The sequence below is a fragment of the Zophobas morio genome, unplaced genomic scaffold (assembly GCF_036711695.1).
Source record: "Zophobas morio isolate AGI-343-1 ecotype UQ-CSIRO unplaced genomic scaffold, CSIRO_AGI_Zmor_V1 ptg000425l, whole genome shotgun sequence".
NCBI classification, from domain to species: domain Eukaryota; kingdom Metazoa; phylum Arthropoda; class Insecta; order Coleoptera; family Tenebrionidae; genus Zophobas; species Zophobas morio.
The window spans coordinates 93,964-108,673 of record NW_026972529.1 but is presented as its reverse complement, the minus strand read 5'-3'; the positions used below and the strand labels follow the sequence as shown (position 1 = coordinate 108,673).

At 34.1% G+C, this 14,710-nt stretch overlaps 1 protein-coding gene across 1 annotated transcript; it reads left to right on the top strand.

Annotated features, from left to right (window-relative positions):
* Positions 1-5,683: 5,683 nt before the first annotated feature.
* On the top strand, positions 5,684-8,179 carry LOC135120824 (zinc finger MYM-type protein 1-like). Its single transcript, XM_064045141.1, has one exon. It carries the CDS (start codon positions 5,684-5,686, stop codon positions 8,177-8,179), a length of 2,496 nt encoding a protein of 831 aa, XP_063901211.1.
* Positions 8,180-14,710: the final 6,531 nt, after the last annotated feature.

Genomic DNA, 14,710 nt, shown 5'->3' with positions numbered 1-14,710 from the left:
AACAGATCTGAACAGTTTATTTTAAAATTTAAGATTTTATATAAGAAGTACACAGTGGTAGTTTTATATCTATCAGATAAACTTAAAATAGAAAATCTTTCAAGTAGCTTAGATTGTTCAACTCCTAAAGGAGGATATACACTATCTTCTCTGAAGCAAATATATTTTAAAAAACGTCTTTGAACTTTTTCCAACATAGTTACATACTTCTTTTGATAAGGAAACCAAACAATATTTGCATATTCGATTATACTCCGAATGCACGTCCTATATATATGCAACAATGTTGTTATATTATTGAAATCTTTAGTATTCCTTAGAATGCAACCATATACTGCATATGCTTTTTTGCAGATTTTAAGCATGTGATCCGTAAAGCTTAATTTGCTATCAAATGTCACATTTTATGCATTCTGGCGTTCGTAGATACAAGAAAACTGTTAAAATTCTTCAGAAACGTCACTTTTGAAGTGTTTTCTTGTACTTTTAAGCCAATCAGATACCCTACGGGCTCGGAAAGTGCAACGAAACCATCAAATTTTAGCTAGAAACTGTATTTTTGTCGATTTTTATTGAATTTGAACTATATTTCAACGTTTATTGATGGTTCTGAGCCACCAAACACACTTAAAGCATGCAGAATCGACTCAGAATAGGAAAAGGAGACGTTTAGGTCAATTTTATGCATTCTGGCGTTCGTAGATACAAGAAAACTGTTAAAATTCTTCAGAAACGTCACTTTTGAAGTGTTTTCTTGTACTTTTAAGCCAATCAGATACCCTACGGGCTCGGAAAGTGCAACGAAACCATCAAATTTTAGCTAGAAACTGTATTTTTGTCGATTTTTATTGAATTTGAACTATATTTCAACGTTTTTTGATGGTTCTGAGCCACCAAACACACTTAAAGCATGCAGAATCGACTCAGAATAGGAAAAGGAGACGTTTAGGTCAATTTTATGCATTCTGGCGTTCGTAGATACAAGAAAACTGTTAAAATTCTTCAGAAACGTCACTTTTGAAGTGTTTTCTTGTACTTTTAAGCCAATCAGATACCCTACGGGCTCGGAAAGTGCAACGAAACCATCAAATTTTAGCTAGAAACTGTATTTTTGTCGATTTTTATTGAATTTGAACTATATTTCAACGTTTTTTGATGGTTCTGAGCCACCAAACACACTTAAAGCATGCAGAATCGACTCAGAATAGGAAAAGGAGACGTTTAGGTCAATTTTATGCATTCTGGCGTTCGTAGATACAAGAAAACTGTTAAAATTCTTCAGAAACGTCACTTTTGAAGTGTTTTCTTGTACTTTTAAGCCAATCAGATACCCTACGGGCTCGGAAAGTGCAACGAAACCATCAAATTTTAGCTAGAAACTGTATTTTTGTCGATTTTTATTGAATTTGAACTATATTTCAACGTTTTTTGATGGTTCTGAGCCACCAAACACACTTAAAGCATGCAGAATCGACTCAGAATAGGAAAAGGAGACGTTTAGGTCAATTTTATGCATTCTGGCGTTCGTAGATACAAGAAAACTGTTAAAATTCTTCAGAAACGTCACTTTTGAAGTGTTTTCTTGTACTTTTAAGCCAATCAGATACCCTACGGGCTCGGAAAGTGCAACGAAACCATCAAATTTTAGCTAGAAACTGTATTTTTGTCGATTTTTATTGAATTTGAACTATATTTCAACGTTTTTTGATGGTTCTGAGCCACCAAACACACTTAAAGCATGCAGAATCGACTCAGAATAGGAAAAGGAGATGTTTAGGTCAATTTTATGCATTCTGGCGTTCGTAGATACAAGAAAACTGTTAAAATTCTTCAGAAACGTCACTTTTGAAGTGTTTTCTTGTACTTTTAAGCCAATCAGATACCCTACGGGCTCGGAAAGTGCAACGAAACCATCAAATTTTAGCTAGAAACTGTATTTGTGTCGATTTTTATTGAATTTGAACTATATTTCAACGTTTTTTGATGGTTCTGAGCCACCAAACACACTTAAAGCATGCAGAATCGACTCAGAATAGGAAAAGGAGACGTTTAGGTCAATTTTATGCATTCTGGCGTTCGTAGATACAACAAAACTGTTAAAATTCTTCAGAAACGTCACTTTTGAAGTGTTTTCTTGTACTTTTAAGCCAATCAGATACCCTACGGGCTCGGAAAGTGCAACGAAACCATCAAATTTTAGCTAGAAACTGTATTTTTGTCGATTTTTATTGAATTTGAACTATATTTCAACGTTTTTTGATGGTTCTGAGCCACCAAACACACTTAAAGCATGCAGAATCGACTCAGAATAGGAAAAGGAGACGTTTAGGTCAATTTTATGCATTCTGGCGTTCGTAGATACAAGAAAACTGTTAAAATTCTTCAGAAACGTCACTTTTGAAGTGTTTTCTTGTACTTTTAAGCCAATCAGATACCGTACGGGCTCGGAAAGTGCAACGAAACCATCAAATTTTAGCTAGAAACTGTATTTTTGTCGATTTTTATTGAATTTGAACTATATTTCAACGTTTTTTGATGGTTCTGAGCCACCAAACACACTTAAAGCATGCAGAATCGACTCAGAATAGGAAAAGGAGACGTTTAGGTCAATTTTATGCATTCTGGCGTTCGTAGATACAAGAAAACTGTTAAAATTCTTCAGAAACGTCACTTTTGAAGTGTTTTCTTGTACTTTTAAGCCAATCAGATACCCTACGGGCTCGGAAAGTGCAACGAAACCATCAAATTTTAGCTAGAAACTGTATTTTTGTCGATTTTTATTGAATTTGAACTATATTTCAACGTTTTTTGATGGTTCTGAGCCACCAAACACACTTAAAGCATGCAGAATCGACTCAGAATAGGAAAAGGAGACGTTTAGGTCAATTTTATGCATTCTGGCGTTCGTAGATACAAGAAAACTGTTAAAATTCTTCAGAAACGTCACTTTTGAAGTGTTTTCTTGTACTTTTAAGCCAATCAGATACCCTACGGGCTCGGAAAGTGCAACGAAACCATCAAATTTTAGCTAGAAACTGTATTTTTGTCGATTTTTATTGAATTTGAACTATATTTCAACGTTTTTTGATGGTTCTGAGCCACCAAACACACTTAAAGCATGCAGAATCGACTCAGAATAGGAAAAGGAGACGTTTAGGTCAATTTTATGCATTCTGGCGTTCGTAGATACAAGAAAACTGTTAAAATTCTTCAGAAACGTCACTTTTGAAGTGTTTTCTTGTACTTTTAAGCCAATCAGATACCCAACGGGCTCGGAAAGTGCAACGAAACCATCAAATTTTAGCTAGAAACTGTATTTTTGTCGATTTTTGTTGAATTTGAACTATATTTCAACGTTTTTTGATGGTTCTGAGCCACCAAACACACTTAAAGCATGCAGAATCGACTCAGAATAGGAAAAGGAGACGTTTAGGTCAATTTTATGCATTCTGGCGTTCGTAGATACAAGAAAACTGTTAAAATTCTTCAGAAACGTCACTTTTGAAGTGTTTTCTTGTACTTTTAAGCCAATCAGATACCCAACGGGCTCGGAAAGTGCAACGAAACCATCAAATTTTAGCTAGAAACTGTATTTTTGTCGATTTTTATTGAATTTGAACTATATTTCAACGTTTTTTGATGGTTCTGAGCCACCAAACACACTTAAAGCATGCAGAATCGACTCAGAATAGGAAAAGGAGACGTTTAGGTCAATTTTATGCATTCTGGCGTTCGTAGATACAAGAAAACTGTTAAAATTCTTCAGAAACGTCACTTTTGAAGTGTTTTCTTGTACTTTTAAGCCAATCAGATACCCTACGGGCTCGGAAAGTGCAACGAAACCATCAAATTTTAGCTAGAAACTGTATTTTTGTCGATTTTTATTGAATTTGAACTATATTTCAACGTTTTTTGATGGTTCTGAGCCACCAATCACACTTAAAGCATGCAGAATCGACTCAGAATAGGAAAAGGAGACGTTTAGGTCAATTTTATGCATTCTGGCGTTCGTAGATACAAGAAAACTGTTAAAATTCTTCAGAAACGTCACTTTTGAAGTGTTTTCTTGTACTTTTAAGCCAATCAGATACCCTACGGGCTCGGAAAGTGCAACGAAACCATCAAATTTTAGCTAGAAACTGTGTTTTTGTCGATTTTTATTGAATTTGAACTATATTTCAACGTTTTTTGATGGTTCTGAGCCACCAAACACACTTAAAGCATGCAGAATCGACTCAGAATAGGAAAAGGAGACGTTTAGGTCAATTTCATGCATTCTGGCGTTCGTAGATACAAGAAAACTGTTAAAATTCTTCAGAAACGTCACTTTTCAAGTGTTTTCTTGTACTTTTAAGCCAATCAGATACCCTACGGGCTCGGAAAGTGCAACGAAACCATCAAATTTTAGCTAGAAACTGAATTTTTGTCGATTTTTATTGAATTTGAACTATATTTCAAAGTTTTTTGATGGTTCTGAGCCACCAAACACACTTAAAGCATGCAGAATCGACTCAGAATAGGAAAAGGAGACGTTTAGGTCAATTTCATGCATTCTGGCGTTCGTAGATACAAGAAAACTGTTAAAATTCTTCAGAAACGTCACTTTTGAAGTGTTTTCTTGTACTTTTAAGCCAATCAGATACCCTACGGGCTCGGAAAGTGCAACGAAACCATCAAATTTTAGCTAGAAACTGTATTTTTGTCGATTTTTATTGAATTTGAACTATATTTCAACGTTTTTTGATGGTTCTGAGCCACCAAACACACTTAAAGCATGCAGAATCGACTCAGAATAGGAAAAGGAGACGTTTAGGTCAATTTTATTATTATTATTATTATTATTATTATCCTCGATCTTGACTTAGAGCGACACTTGCTGCTTTAGCATCAATTTTAGGGAGGCATTGGCAAAAATGCATTGCCGCCCTAAAACGATTTATTTCTAGCCATACAGAGGCATAATGGCACTAACGTGGCACGAAAATTTTCATTCTATAGATGGCGCTCGGATGTTCTCACCGAGCTTATTTATATTTTAATGTACCTATTGTCTATAAGAGGGCGTCTTAAATAGAACAACGCATTTCCACATTCCGAGTTAGGGCTTAGAAAACACAAAGTGCACCTAATTCACTTTTAATTATGTTTTCTTAATTCAAGTCATAGCCAATAAATATATAGATTGAATAACTTCATTTATTAAATTGGAATAAAAATAAAATAGACCTTATTTATTACAAGGTAACTAACAAGCAATCTATACTGAAATGTGTCTACTTTTTATTTTATAAGAATTTATGGATTTGATGTCATCATTTGACCAGGCACGTAACCAAGGGGGGGCCTGGGGGGACACAGGCCACCCCAACAAAACCCTGTGCCACCCCTGGTGCACCCTTAAATTAATTTTAAATTTTAAAAGTAAGCAAATTCGAAATTTCAGATCAACAGTAAATTTTAGATGTGAATAATCTTATGTTCTTATCTTATAATATAACTCTCTGAGTAAAGCGATACTGCTGTGAACAGTTTTGGTTTTGTCGATAACTTTTTTAAGCAATTAGCCGATACAGCAGATATGCCTTTTACACACTATGCAGTTTGACACGCAGGCTTTTGATATTTTGTGGTGTTAGTTTTCCGGAGTCTTTTGTCCCGTGTCGTTCAACTGTGTCTGTTAAAAATGTCAGAAAAAAAACGAACGCTTTCAGATTATTTCACCGCATTTAAAAAACTGAAACCTGGTGAACAGACTGCTAGTGATAGTGCAGAAACTATTTGTGAAACTGCAAGTAGTGATCCAGGACCTAGTAAAATAGACGAAACTTTAGAAGAAAATGATGAGAGTTTTGAAAATCTGCAGTCAACGGATAGTGAATCACTTTCAGAAGCTGATTCTGAAACGGAAGATTGCGAAGCAAAATTTGAGAGCTGGATAAAATTTCGACAAAATCCGGAATTAAAACTCTCGAGTAGATCACATGTGCCAGGGCCTTTAGATTTGTCGCAGACGAAAGTGGATGAACCAAAACAACCTGTTTTACAGTTCTACCCAAAAACAAAATTTTTAAATAAGTTTCGTCAGTTTAATAAAGCCTGGTACAATACCTTTCCGTGGGTAGAATATAGTGTCAGTGCCGATAGTGTATATTGTTTTGCGTGCAGACATTTCTCACCTCATGCATCAGATCAAAATTCAAATGTGGCATTTATCTGTGTAGGTTTTAAAAACTGGAAAAAAGCAATGGACCAAACAAGTGGGTTGAAACTGCATAATTCAAGTTCTGACCACAAAAGCTGCATGATCAAGTGGAGTTCTTTTAAACAAATTAAAGCATCTGGAGAAGGATCAGTTGCGGGACAGTTAAGTGAAGCTCATTTGAATTCAGTGAAAGAGAACAGACTGTATGTAAGTATCGTTGTGGATGTTATACTTTATACAGCAATGCAATGTATTGCCCAAAGAGGATCCAAAGAAAATTCAGCGAGTAGTAACCGAGGAAATTTTCTGGAACTGTTATCATTGTTTGCAAAGTATAATGATGTCGTAAAAAAGAAGTTGAATGAAGAGGGTCACAAAAATCCAAAATATACTAGCCCGAAAATCCAGAACGAAATTTTATTTATTATTTCACGAATGACGTTGGAAAAAATTTCTACGGAAATTAACAAAGCGTCATGTTTTGCCGTAATATGTGACGAAACAAAGGATATTAGCAAAACCGAGCGGGTGTCGGTTGTACTTCGATATTATTTGGATGGTACCGTTTACGAAAGATTTATTGGATTCCACGCGGCCCAAGACTTGAATGCAAATTCCTTATTTTCTTATATTAAAAATTTGTTGCAATGGTGTTCTGTAGACATCAAGAGGTGTGTTGCCCAAACCTATGATGGTGCCAACGTAATGAGTGGTCGTGTGGGTGGTGTGCAAAAATTATTTACTGATGAGGTCGAACAAGCCATCTACGTGCACTGCTACAGTCATAGATTAAATCTAGTAGTAGTTGATATCTGTCGCAATTTGACTACGGCAAATTTGTTTTTTGGTTTGATAGAAAATTTGTATGTATTTGTGTCTGGTTCTGCAATACATGCACAATTTATTAATATACAGAAAGAACTCCGTCCAAACAAAAAACCGATTGAACTCAAAAAAATATGTTACACAAGGTGGACGGCTCAAGTTTTCGCTTGCTTATCTTTAAAAAAGGTGTTTTCTGAACTGTTGATTTTGTTAAATAAATTAAGTGTCAGTAAAAGTGCTCGGTCAGCAGAAGCTCTTGGACTTCTACATCAGCTGGACTATACTTTCATATTTAATTTATGCATGTATAGTCAATTGTTGTCTATTTTCAAAAATGCCAGCGATTATCTACAAAAAGTCACATCAAATCTTTCAGAAGCAAACATTTTAATAACTTCTATTTACGACACAATAATGAAGATGAGAACTGATGACAAAAATGAAACCTTTATGGAAATATTTTCTGAAACAGAGAAAATATGTGCTGACAACAACATACCAATAGAAGCAACAGCAAGAAGAAGAAAAATGCCAAAGAAATATATGTCATACTTGGTCACTGAAGAACTAAATAATTTGGAACGCAGTGAAATATTTAATAGAGAAGACTATTTACACAAAATATTTTATCCCGTTCTGGACTTAATTACAAATGAATTACAGAATCGTTTCGAAAAGAATTCACCAATTGTCAACGCATGCGACGCCTTACATCCCGAGAATCCCTCATTTTTAAACTACGACAAATTATTACCCATGGCACAACATTACCACAGTGAACTCGAAATTTTACAAGCGAAACTTAAAATAATTCCAAATACAATTAAACAATATCAAATAAAAACAAAAGTGAATATTAAAAATATTATGGATTTTATAGACATGCTACAAAAGTACGATCTTGTGTTTCCCGAGATATTAAAATTAGGTGTCATTGGTGTAACAATTCCAGTTTCTAGTGCAGCATGTGAAAGGACTTTTTCGTGTTTGCGGCGTCTTAAAACTTATTTGCGAAATAAAATGTCGGATGAAAGACTTGTTCACCTGGCAATTATCAACATTGAACGAGAAACAGCTAAATCGTTGGACACCTCAAAAATTGTCGATGAATTTGATGCAGCTCATAAAAACCGTCGCATAATTCTACATTAACAACCCATCTCATTCCTGGTAAGATTTTATTAATTTTATCTTGACTACTAGCGAAGTTTTTTTTAACTACTTTTTGAATTGTTGGCATATCATAATGAATACTATATGTATTTCTAGTACATATACATACCTATATACAAAAAGCAAACATATCCGTACAGTAAAGTCACTAACGCATTAACGTGAAAATCTTGATTATTCTACCTCTCAATATTAAAAGTAAATACCTGTCAATTTCAACTATTTGCACCCCATTAAATTTATATACTGGTTGTGATCCAAGTAAAATGTTGATTTATACTAATGAAGACTTTTTTTAAAGGCCCCCTTATTTGAAATTTGTGCCCGGGCTGGGCCCCTCCAAAATAAAAGGCTGGTTACGTGCCTGCATTTGACATAATGTAATCTTTCGACCTTGACAGGTCGCCGCTTTATGGTTTTGAAGAAATTCATAGTTTAGCCAGAGAACATAGAGAAGCGTCATAGTTTAAATTAAATGTCGGTTGAGGACTCCGCAATTTATGCTGGCAGCAGTGTTTGGTTTTAACTAGGAATGAAATTAACTAGAACAAATGTCACCATATTTTTAACGACGCGTTTTACTTTCGACACATTGACACTAGATTTACCAGAATATTACAAGCTGCTTAGTTTCCTTCATTTTCATTCAACTCATGAATTACAATTATAGTGAAACAAGGTTTTTATTGGCATCGACTATTTAAATTTGGCGCTTGCCTTTGGCGGTTGAGGACTGCAATGTCAATAAGGGTGGTTTTGCAAAATCAGCCTGTATGTCGCATCTATATTAATCTATGGTTTAGCTGCTGTATGTTTGCGGATGTGGCGTGCAGTAATTGTTTCATTTTCTATCATTTATTTTTAGTTTTATAAAATTCAATAAACGTAAATATGTATGGATAACATTTTGAAGACATTTAAATGGTTGTTCATTAGGTCCCAATTCTTCCATATAATTTGCAATTTATCGGATAAAGGAATGAACATTAATTTTATAATTTAAACAAATGTATTTTTCCTTTAAATTAACGTGAGCTCAAAAACATTTGACAAGTTATTTGTGTTGTTGCCTCCTTAGATCATATAATAAATGAATTGCTAACTGCAGAAAGGGGACATGTCCCATTTTTTACCACAATAACGTTCGTACATAATCGTGTTCTAGAGGTCTAAACACATCTTTACTGCAAAAACGGACCATGTTTAATGATTTAGCTCGGGGCTACAAGCGGATGAAATTTACGGTTACAGCAGAAAAGGGATATGTCCAGGAGATATCGACTTTCTGCAGTAAACACCGTGGTCTCAACGTCTTGCGTTATTCTTATCCAACACGACACTCAAAAACATGTCTTACATGGTAATTTCTTGTAGAGAAATAAGAATTTTGCAATTAAGCTACGCCCTCTTGGCTCACGACGAATAAAAAAATCATCACAATTGAGATAGGGTGGGTGGGCGGGGCTTATATTTTGCCCTTTGTTCTTAATCTCCGCAGTCATCTTTTCACAACAAAAATTTAAAACATGTTTAAAATGGTAAATTTTTGTAGGGAAATATAGATTTTTCAGTGACGCTTCACTCTTCGGCCTGGAAATGAATGCAAAATTCATCATTAACCTAGGCCCCACCCACACCTGCCGCGAACTCAATAGTGGTGAAATTTTCATTTGTTGCCAGACTGGGGGGCGGAGCATAATTGCAAAATTCGTAGTTCCTACAAAAATTTACCGTTTTAAACATGTTTTAAATTTGTGTTGTGAGAAGATGACTACGTGTATTAAGTGCAAAATTAGTATAATAACTAGCCATCAGCCAGAAGAAAATGACGGATATAACAAACACTTTACGATTTATCCCAGACGCTTATAACGCATTTTGGCAGGAGATTGCTACTTGGCCAACTGTAGAACAGGAGCGCGATAATGATTAAGTTTTTTAGTCAGATATACATATAACATGTTTGTGTAAAATTATAACTGAAATAAAGCTGCTTTTTGTGTTTTTTTTTACCTTTTTTTTCATTTTACTGCAAAAAGGGGATATGTCCAAGTGTCAAATTTGACAGCCAAATTGACCCAAAAAAGGAAACATGCATTTAACCAACACTCGTTGATAACTGAGAACATAGAGAACCGACAATTGAAAACGGGGATCGGAAACAAGTAGTTGTAAAAATCTGAGACGTTTTATTCATTTCCTCAACATTTTGAAAAATGTGATATATCCCCTTTCTGCAGTTAGCAATTCAAATAGATACCACCACGCCGTGTTCTTTCCCTAGAAGAGCCTGTGACGACATCCTCCTGTCACATATCTCTCTTGTGCATGGAGGGATTACAACGAAGCTATCCTTGCCTGATCACTATTTGAATTTTGCGCGCCTAAATTTGAGGAAGTATGTCTGAACTAACTTCGTACGAAAGATGTTGACAGCTTGATTTTATAAATAATTCACAGTAGATAACGAAAGGAATAGTAAATTATTGGGCAGCAATTGTGATCCTTTATGATTACATCACTTAAAATAGGATCTTTGGTCTAAATTCTAAAATTGTTTTTCGTACAAGAACACGAAAGAGAGGTTAGAAGAAATCTGTCAAAAGCGATTTGTTGCGCTGGTGCCGTAAAAGGATGGAAGTGAAATAGACATATACAGATGAAATACATATAACAGAGATGAAGATGTGGTGATGACACAAGGATAGCATACTACTCCGCTTGACGTAGAAAACGACAACAGATAGCTTCATGTCTAGTCACAGCTTTCAGTTTGAGTATTGGTATCTATTTATTATATGATCTAAGGTTGCCTCATGTTATTTTTTTATGGCATGATATGTTTTTTGAATGTAAAATTAAAGTAGTTACAGAATTTAACTAAAACAATGCCCAGTTGAGGTACGTAATCCGTTACATTTTTACTGAAAAATTACAAGTCATTTAAACATTTAAGACAATGTATCACATAATTTCTTTTCGTTAATTGATTCATTATCAATATAAAATTTTGCTTAGAATGAGTGGGGAAATACGGTAAAATCATGTATTAAACAACGACAAAAAATTTAACGACCATTTCTAAATTTTAATTAAAAAAAATATTACGGACCATTTCAACGTCTAGTTGGACATGTTTTACCGTCCGCTCGCTTATATCTCCTGAGCAAACCCGCTTGGAATTCGAAACACAGGCAACCTGACGTAATTTTTTTATGAGGCGTTACTCTTAAAGTGCAGAAAAAAACAAGACCTAGAAAAAGTTTAAATAAAAAAGTTTAAAAAAGTATATACAATCTTAAATTTTCCAGTGTTATAACTCCACTTTGATTACAAATATAAGTATACTACTTATGGGCCATTCTCAGTTCGTAGAAAAAAAATGTGATTTGTCCTTCCTTACCGAATTTTTTAAATGAATGATTACATTGCATGCTTGAATTTATAAATAACATGTATTCTTCAAAATCCATACTTAATTTCATGTCAAAATTTAATAATCACTGAGATATTAATTCTAAAAACTCAATTTGTTATTTGACATGGCATGTGATATTGAAATTAGTTTAACTGAATTAATGTTTTCTGTCTCAGATTGCACAGATTTTTTTTTGATTTGGGATTCACAATATTCTTTGTTATATAAAAGAAAGATTGACACACAATTTTGTTAAGCTTCATTATCACTATTTTAAGTCGTGTGAATTTTGTGATATATTTTGCTCAAGAATTGCAATGATAGTGGAATTTCATTGCTGCTTAGTGAGATTTTGCAAATGAACATTTGAAACTCTGTGCCATGATTGTAGAAAATATGAAATTTATTATAATATGGTGGGTATGTCTATGACTTCAAATTGAAGATACGAGTATCTGTAAAACAACAAGTCTGATAAATACACGTCCGTCCCACATAGTGTGTCAGAACCATGGCCACCATAACAACCGTAATAATGAATATTTTTCTATGGAATTGTTTTAGCCGTTAGATGATGTATATTGAAAGCAGTGTGCTACATTATAGTCGCACAATTTAAAAAATAAATGTCAGGACCATGGAGGGTGTCAGAATTGTAGCATTTTCAAAGCCACTATGTAACTCTGTTTATGATTTGAATTTAATAATAATTTCCGGCACCATTCATACCCACAAGTTAAAATCGACAAGTTCTAATAGGATTTTTCTTCGAGAAGTGAAAAGTTTGCAATACTCTTTCAATATATCATGCGAGCACTATACAGAAACATCGCTTGAATTCATGATATAGGACAACAGCCCTCTAAAATGCAAAAAGAGTAAAATGTTTATTTTCATTCTAGTTATTAAAATTACTTTTGTTAACATGTTTACAAATACGTTATGATAATCAGGTAAGTTCCCCATGAACGCGTATTTGCGAAGTGCGAGTGTCGCGTATCTCCATTCGACCAATGAAATCCAAGAAAATTTTGTACGCGCGTATCCAAGGTCACTTCGCTTCGAGTTGATTTTACTTTAACTTTTACGCGTAGAAAAGAGGTGCTACGGCGGTCAAATTCGAATGGTTTGCAAACATGACCTCAAATATTTTTCCGGATCAGAATCTCTCATTGTGTGTGACAAATTTGCACTGGCCCCTTGCAATAATCGGTTTGTTACAGTAAAAATAGGTCGCACCCAAAACTGTCTTTCATTCGCTTTCTTTGCTTCCAGATACAAGGCGTACACTTTAATATTTTTTTTTCGTAATGCTATCTTCCTTACTTTATTTTTCCTTTTTCAGTATATAAAACATAATTTCGTGATGAGTTCTTGACACAGCTCTACTGCTACTTTCTTATTATATTTCCCCATTTCGAATTACATATGAAAGTAATGACAGATCTGATGACAACTTGGTTATATTTTGAGGTTATATTAACTTATATTTTATGCTACGCCTTTACGCGTTTTACGTTTATACGCACGCAATGGGGAAGCTATGTTTAAATGCAAGCTTGCGAATGCCAACGATACGCGTACGCAGATTCGCAAAAACGCGTAGATGGGGAAGCGGCCTCACACTCATGGGCATTCTGTCAAACCGTGGATGAATTTTTTGGTAATAATTTTTGTTTGCCCTTTCTGTGACATTCGAGCTCAACCATTATTTTTTTTATTTAGATTTCTTGTTCTTTAATTTATGTATATTTGTTTATTTATTTATATGTGAAATTATCTGTAAATACGACTGTAATGTCAAATAATATTTGTATTTAGAATTATATTCACTCCGGTACATATTAAGTATCCTGTAAATGGGCCACGTCTCTTGGATAATGATAAACATTTAAACATTAATACAAACTGTGTTTTAGGCTCACCTTCTCATAATAAACTCATACGCACTAAAAAAAACATCAAATTTGAAATTAACTTTTCCGGATCGCCAAATGCAAATGACCCTTATACATATTTAGATAAATTAAATTTATTTTTTGATAAAGATAATTTTTAATCCAATTATATTCAAACGGGTATTTCATAATTTCGGGCGTAATATAACCTCAATGTTAACATCAGATATTAAAATTTGAGCATTTGAACGCGTGATAGTATAGCGGTTACACAAATAGCATAATTTCAAATCACGTCTTTCGGACGTTTAATTGAAGGTTTCATCGAAATGCCGTTAATTTTTGGTGTACATTTTAAAGAATGTCTACAATAAACCTTAAAATTAGTCAATGACAGCTGGCAAAGCGAAATCGTACAGCTTAACCTCACTTTTTCGTATATTTAAATTAACGCTGTTCAACAATTAAGTCAATAGATAATAAGAGTATGCACAATAAAGAACCTGAGTTCTGTCACGACCTCTTTCAAAAAACAAAACGCCACTTTTTGATTTTTTCAACTGAACACCCACCATGTTGCATATAGATACCTGGTAACCCATAATAAGCTAAAGAAAAGAAATATGGTTGAAGTGGTACGTCTTTAAGTGGAATTATTTGACTTCTTCAGAACATATTGAAGACAAGTTTTACCTAAGTTATGAATACATTCTTATTTCTCTAAAAAATAAAAAATATTGAACGCTATAGGAAACAGTTGACAGTATTCCAAAATGGTGTATATGATGTTAATATATATTTGAACACTCACAAATTTGGAACGAAAGGCCCTAGGTTAAAACTAATACAGCTAATCTATGCTTTATGGTTCAAGAATCAATAAGAATTATAATAGCGGTCTAATGCAAATTTACTGGATAACATAAATTAAGAAAAACCTGTAAAAACCTAAATAGGTAAATATTTTCATGATTATTAACAATTACTGAGAATACTAGAAATGTATGTAAAAAATCAAAAAATCTATAATGAGATAACAGTGTACCGTTCATGATTTGACCAAAAAATAAAACTTTTACTTCCCTTGTGTAAGCTAAGGAAGTATTGTAATCGAGCCCATCGAGCACCTGGCTACTTTCATATTTCCTCGGTCTTTTATGACCCCAAGAGTAGGAAAATATAGGTCTTCCGTCT

Excerpts from the sequence above, each read along its gene's own strand:
- LOC135120824 (XM_064045141.1), top strand. The coding sequence starts at position 5,684 with ATGTCAGAAAAAAAACGAACGCTTTCAGATTATTTCACCGCATTTAAA.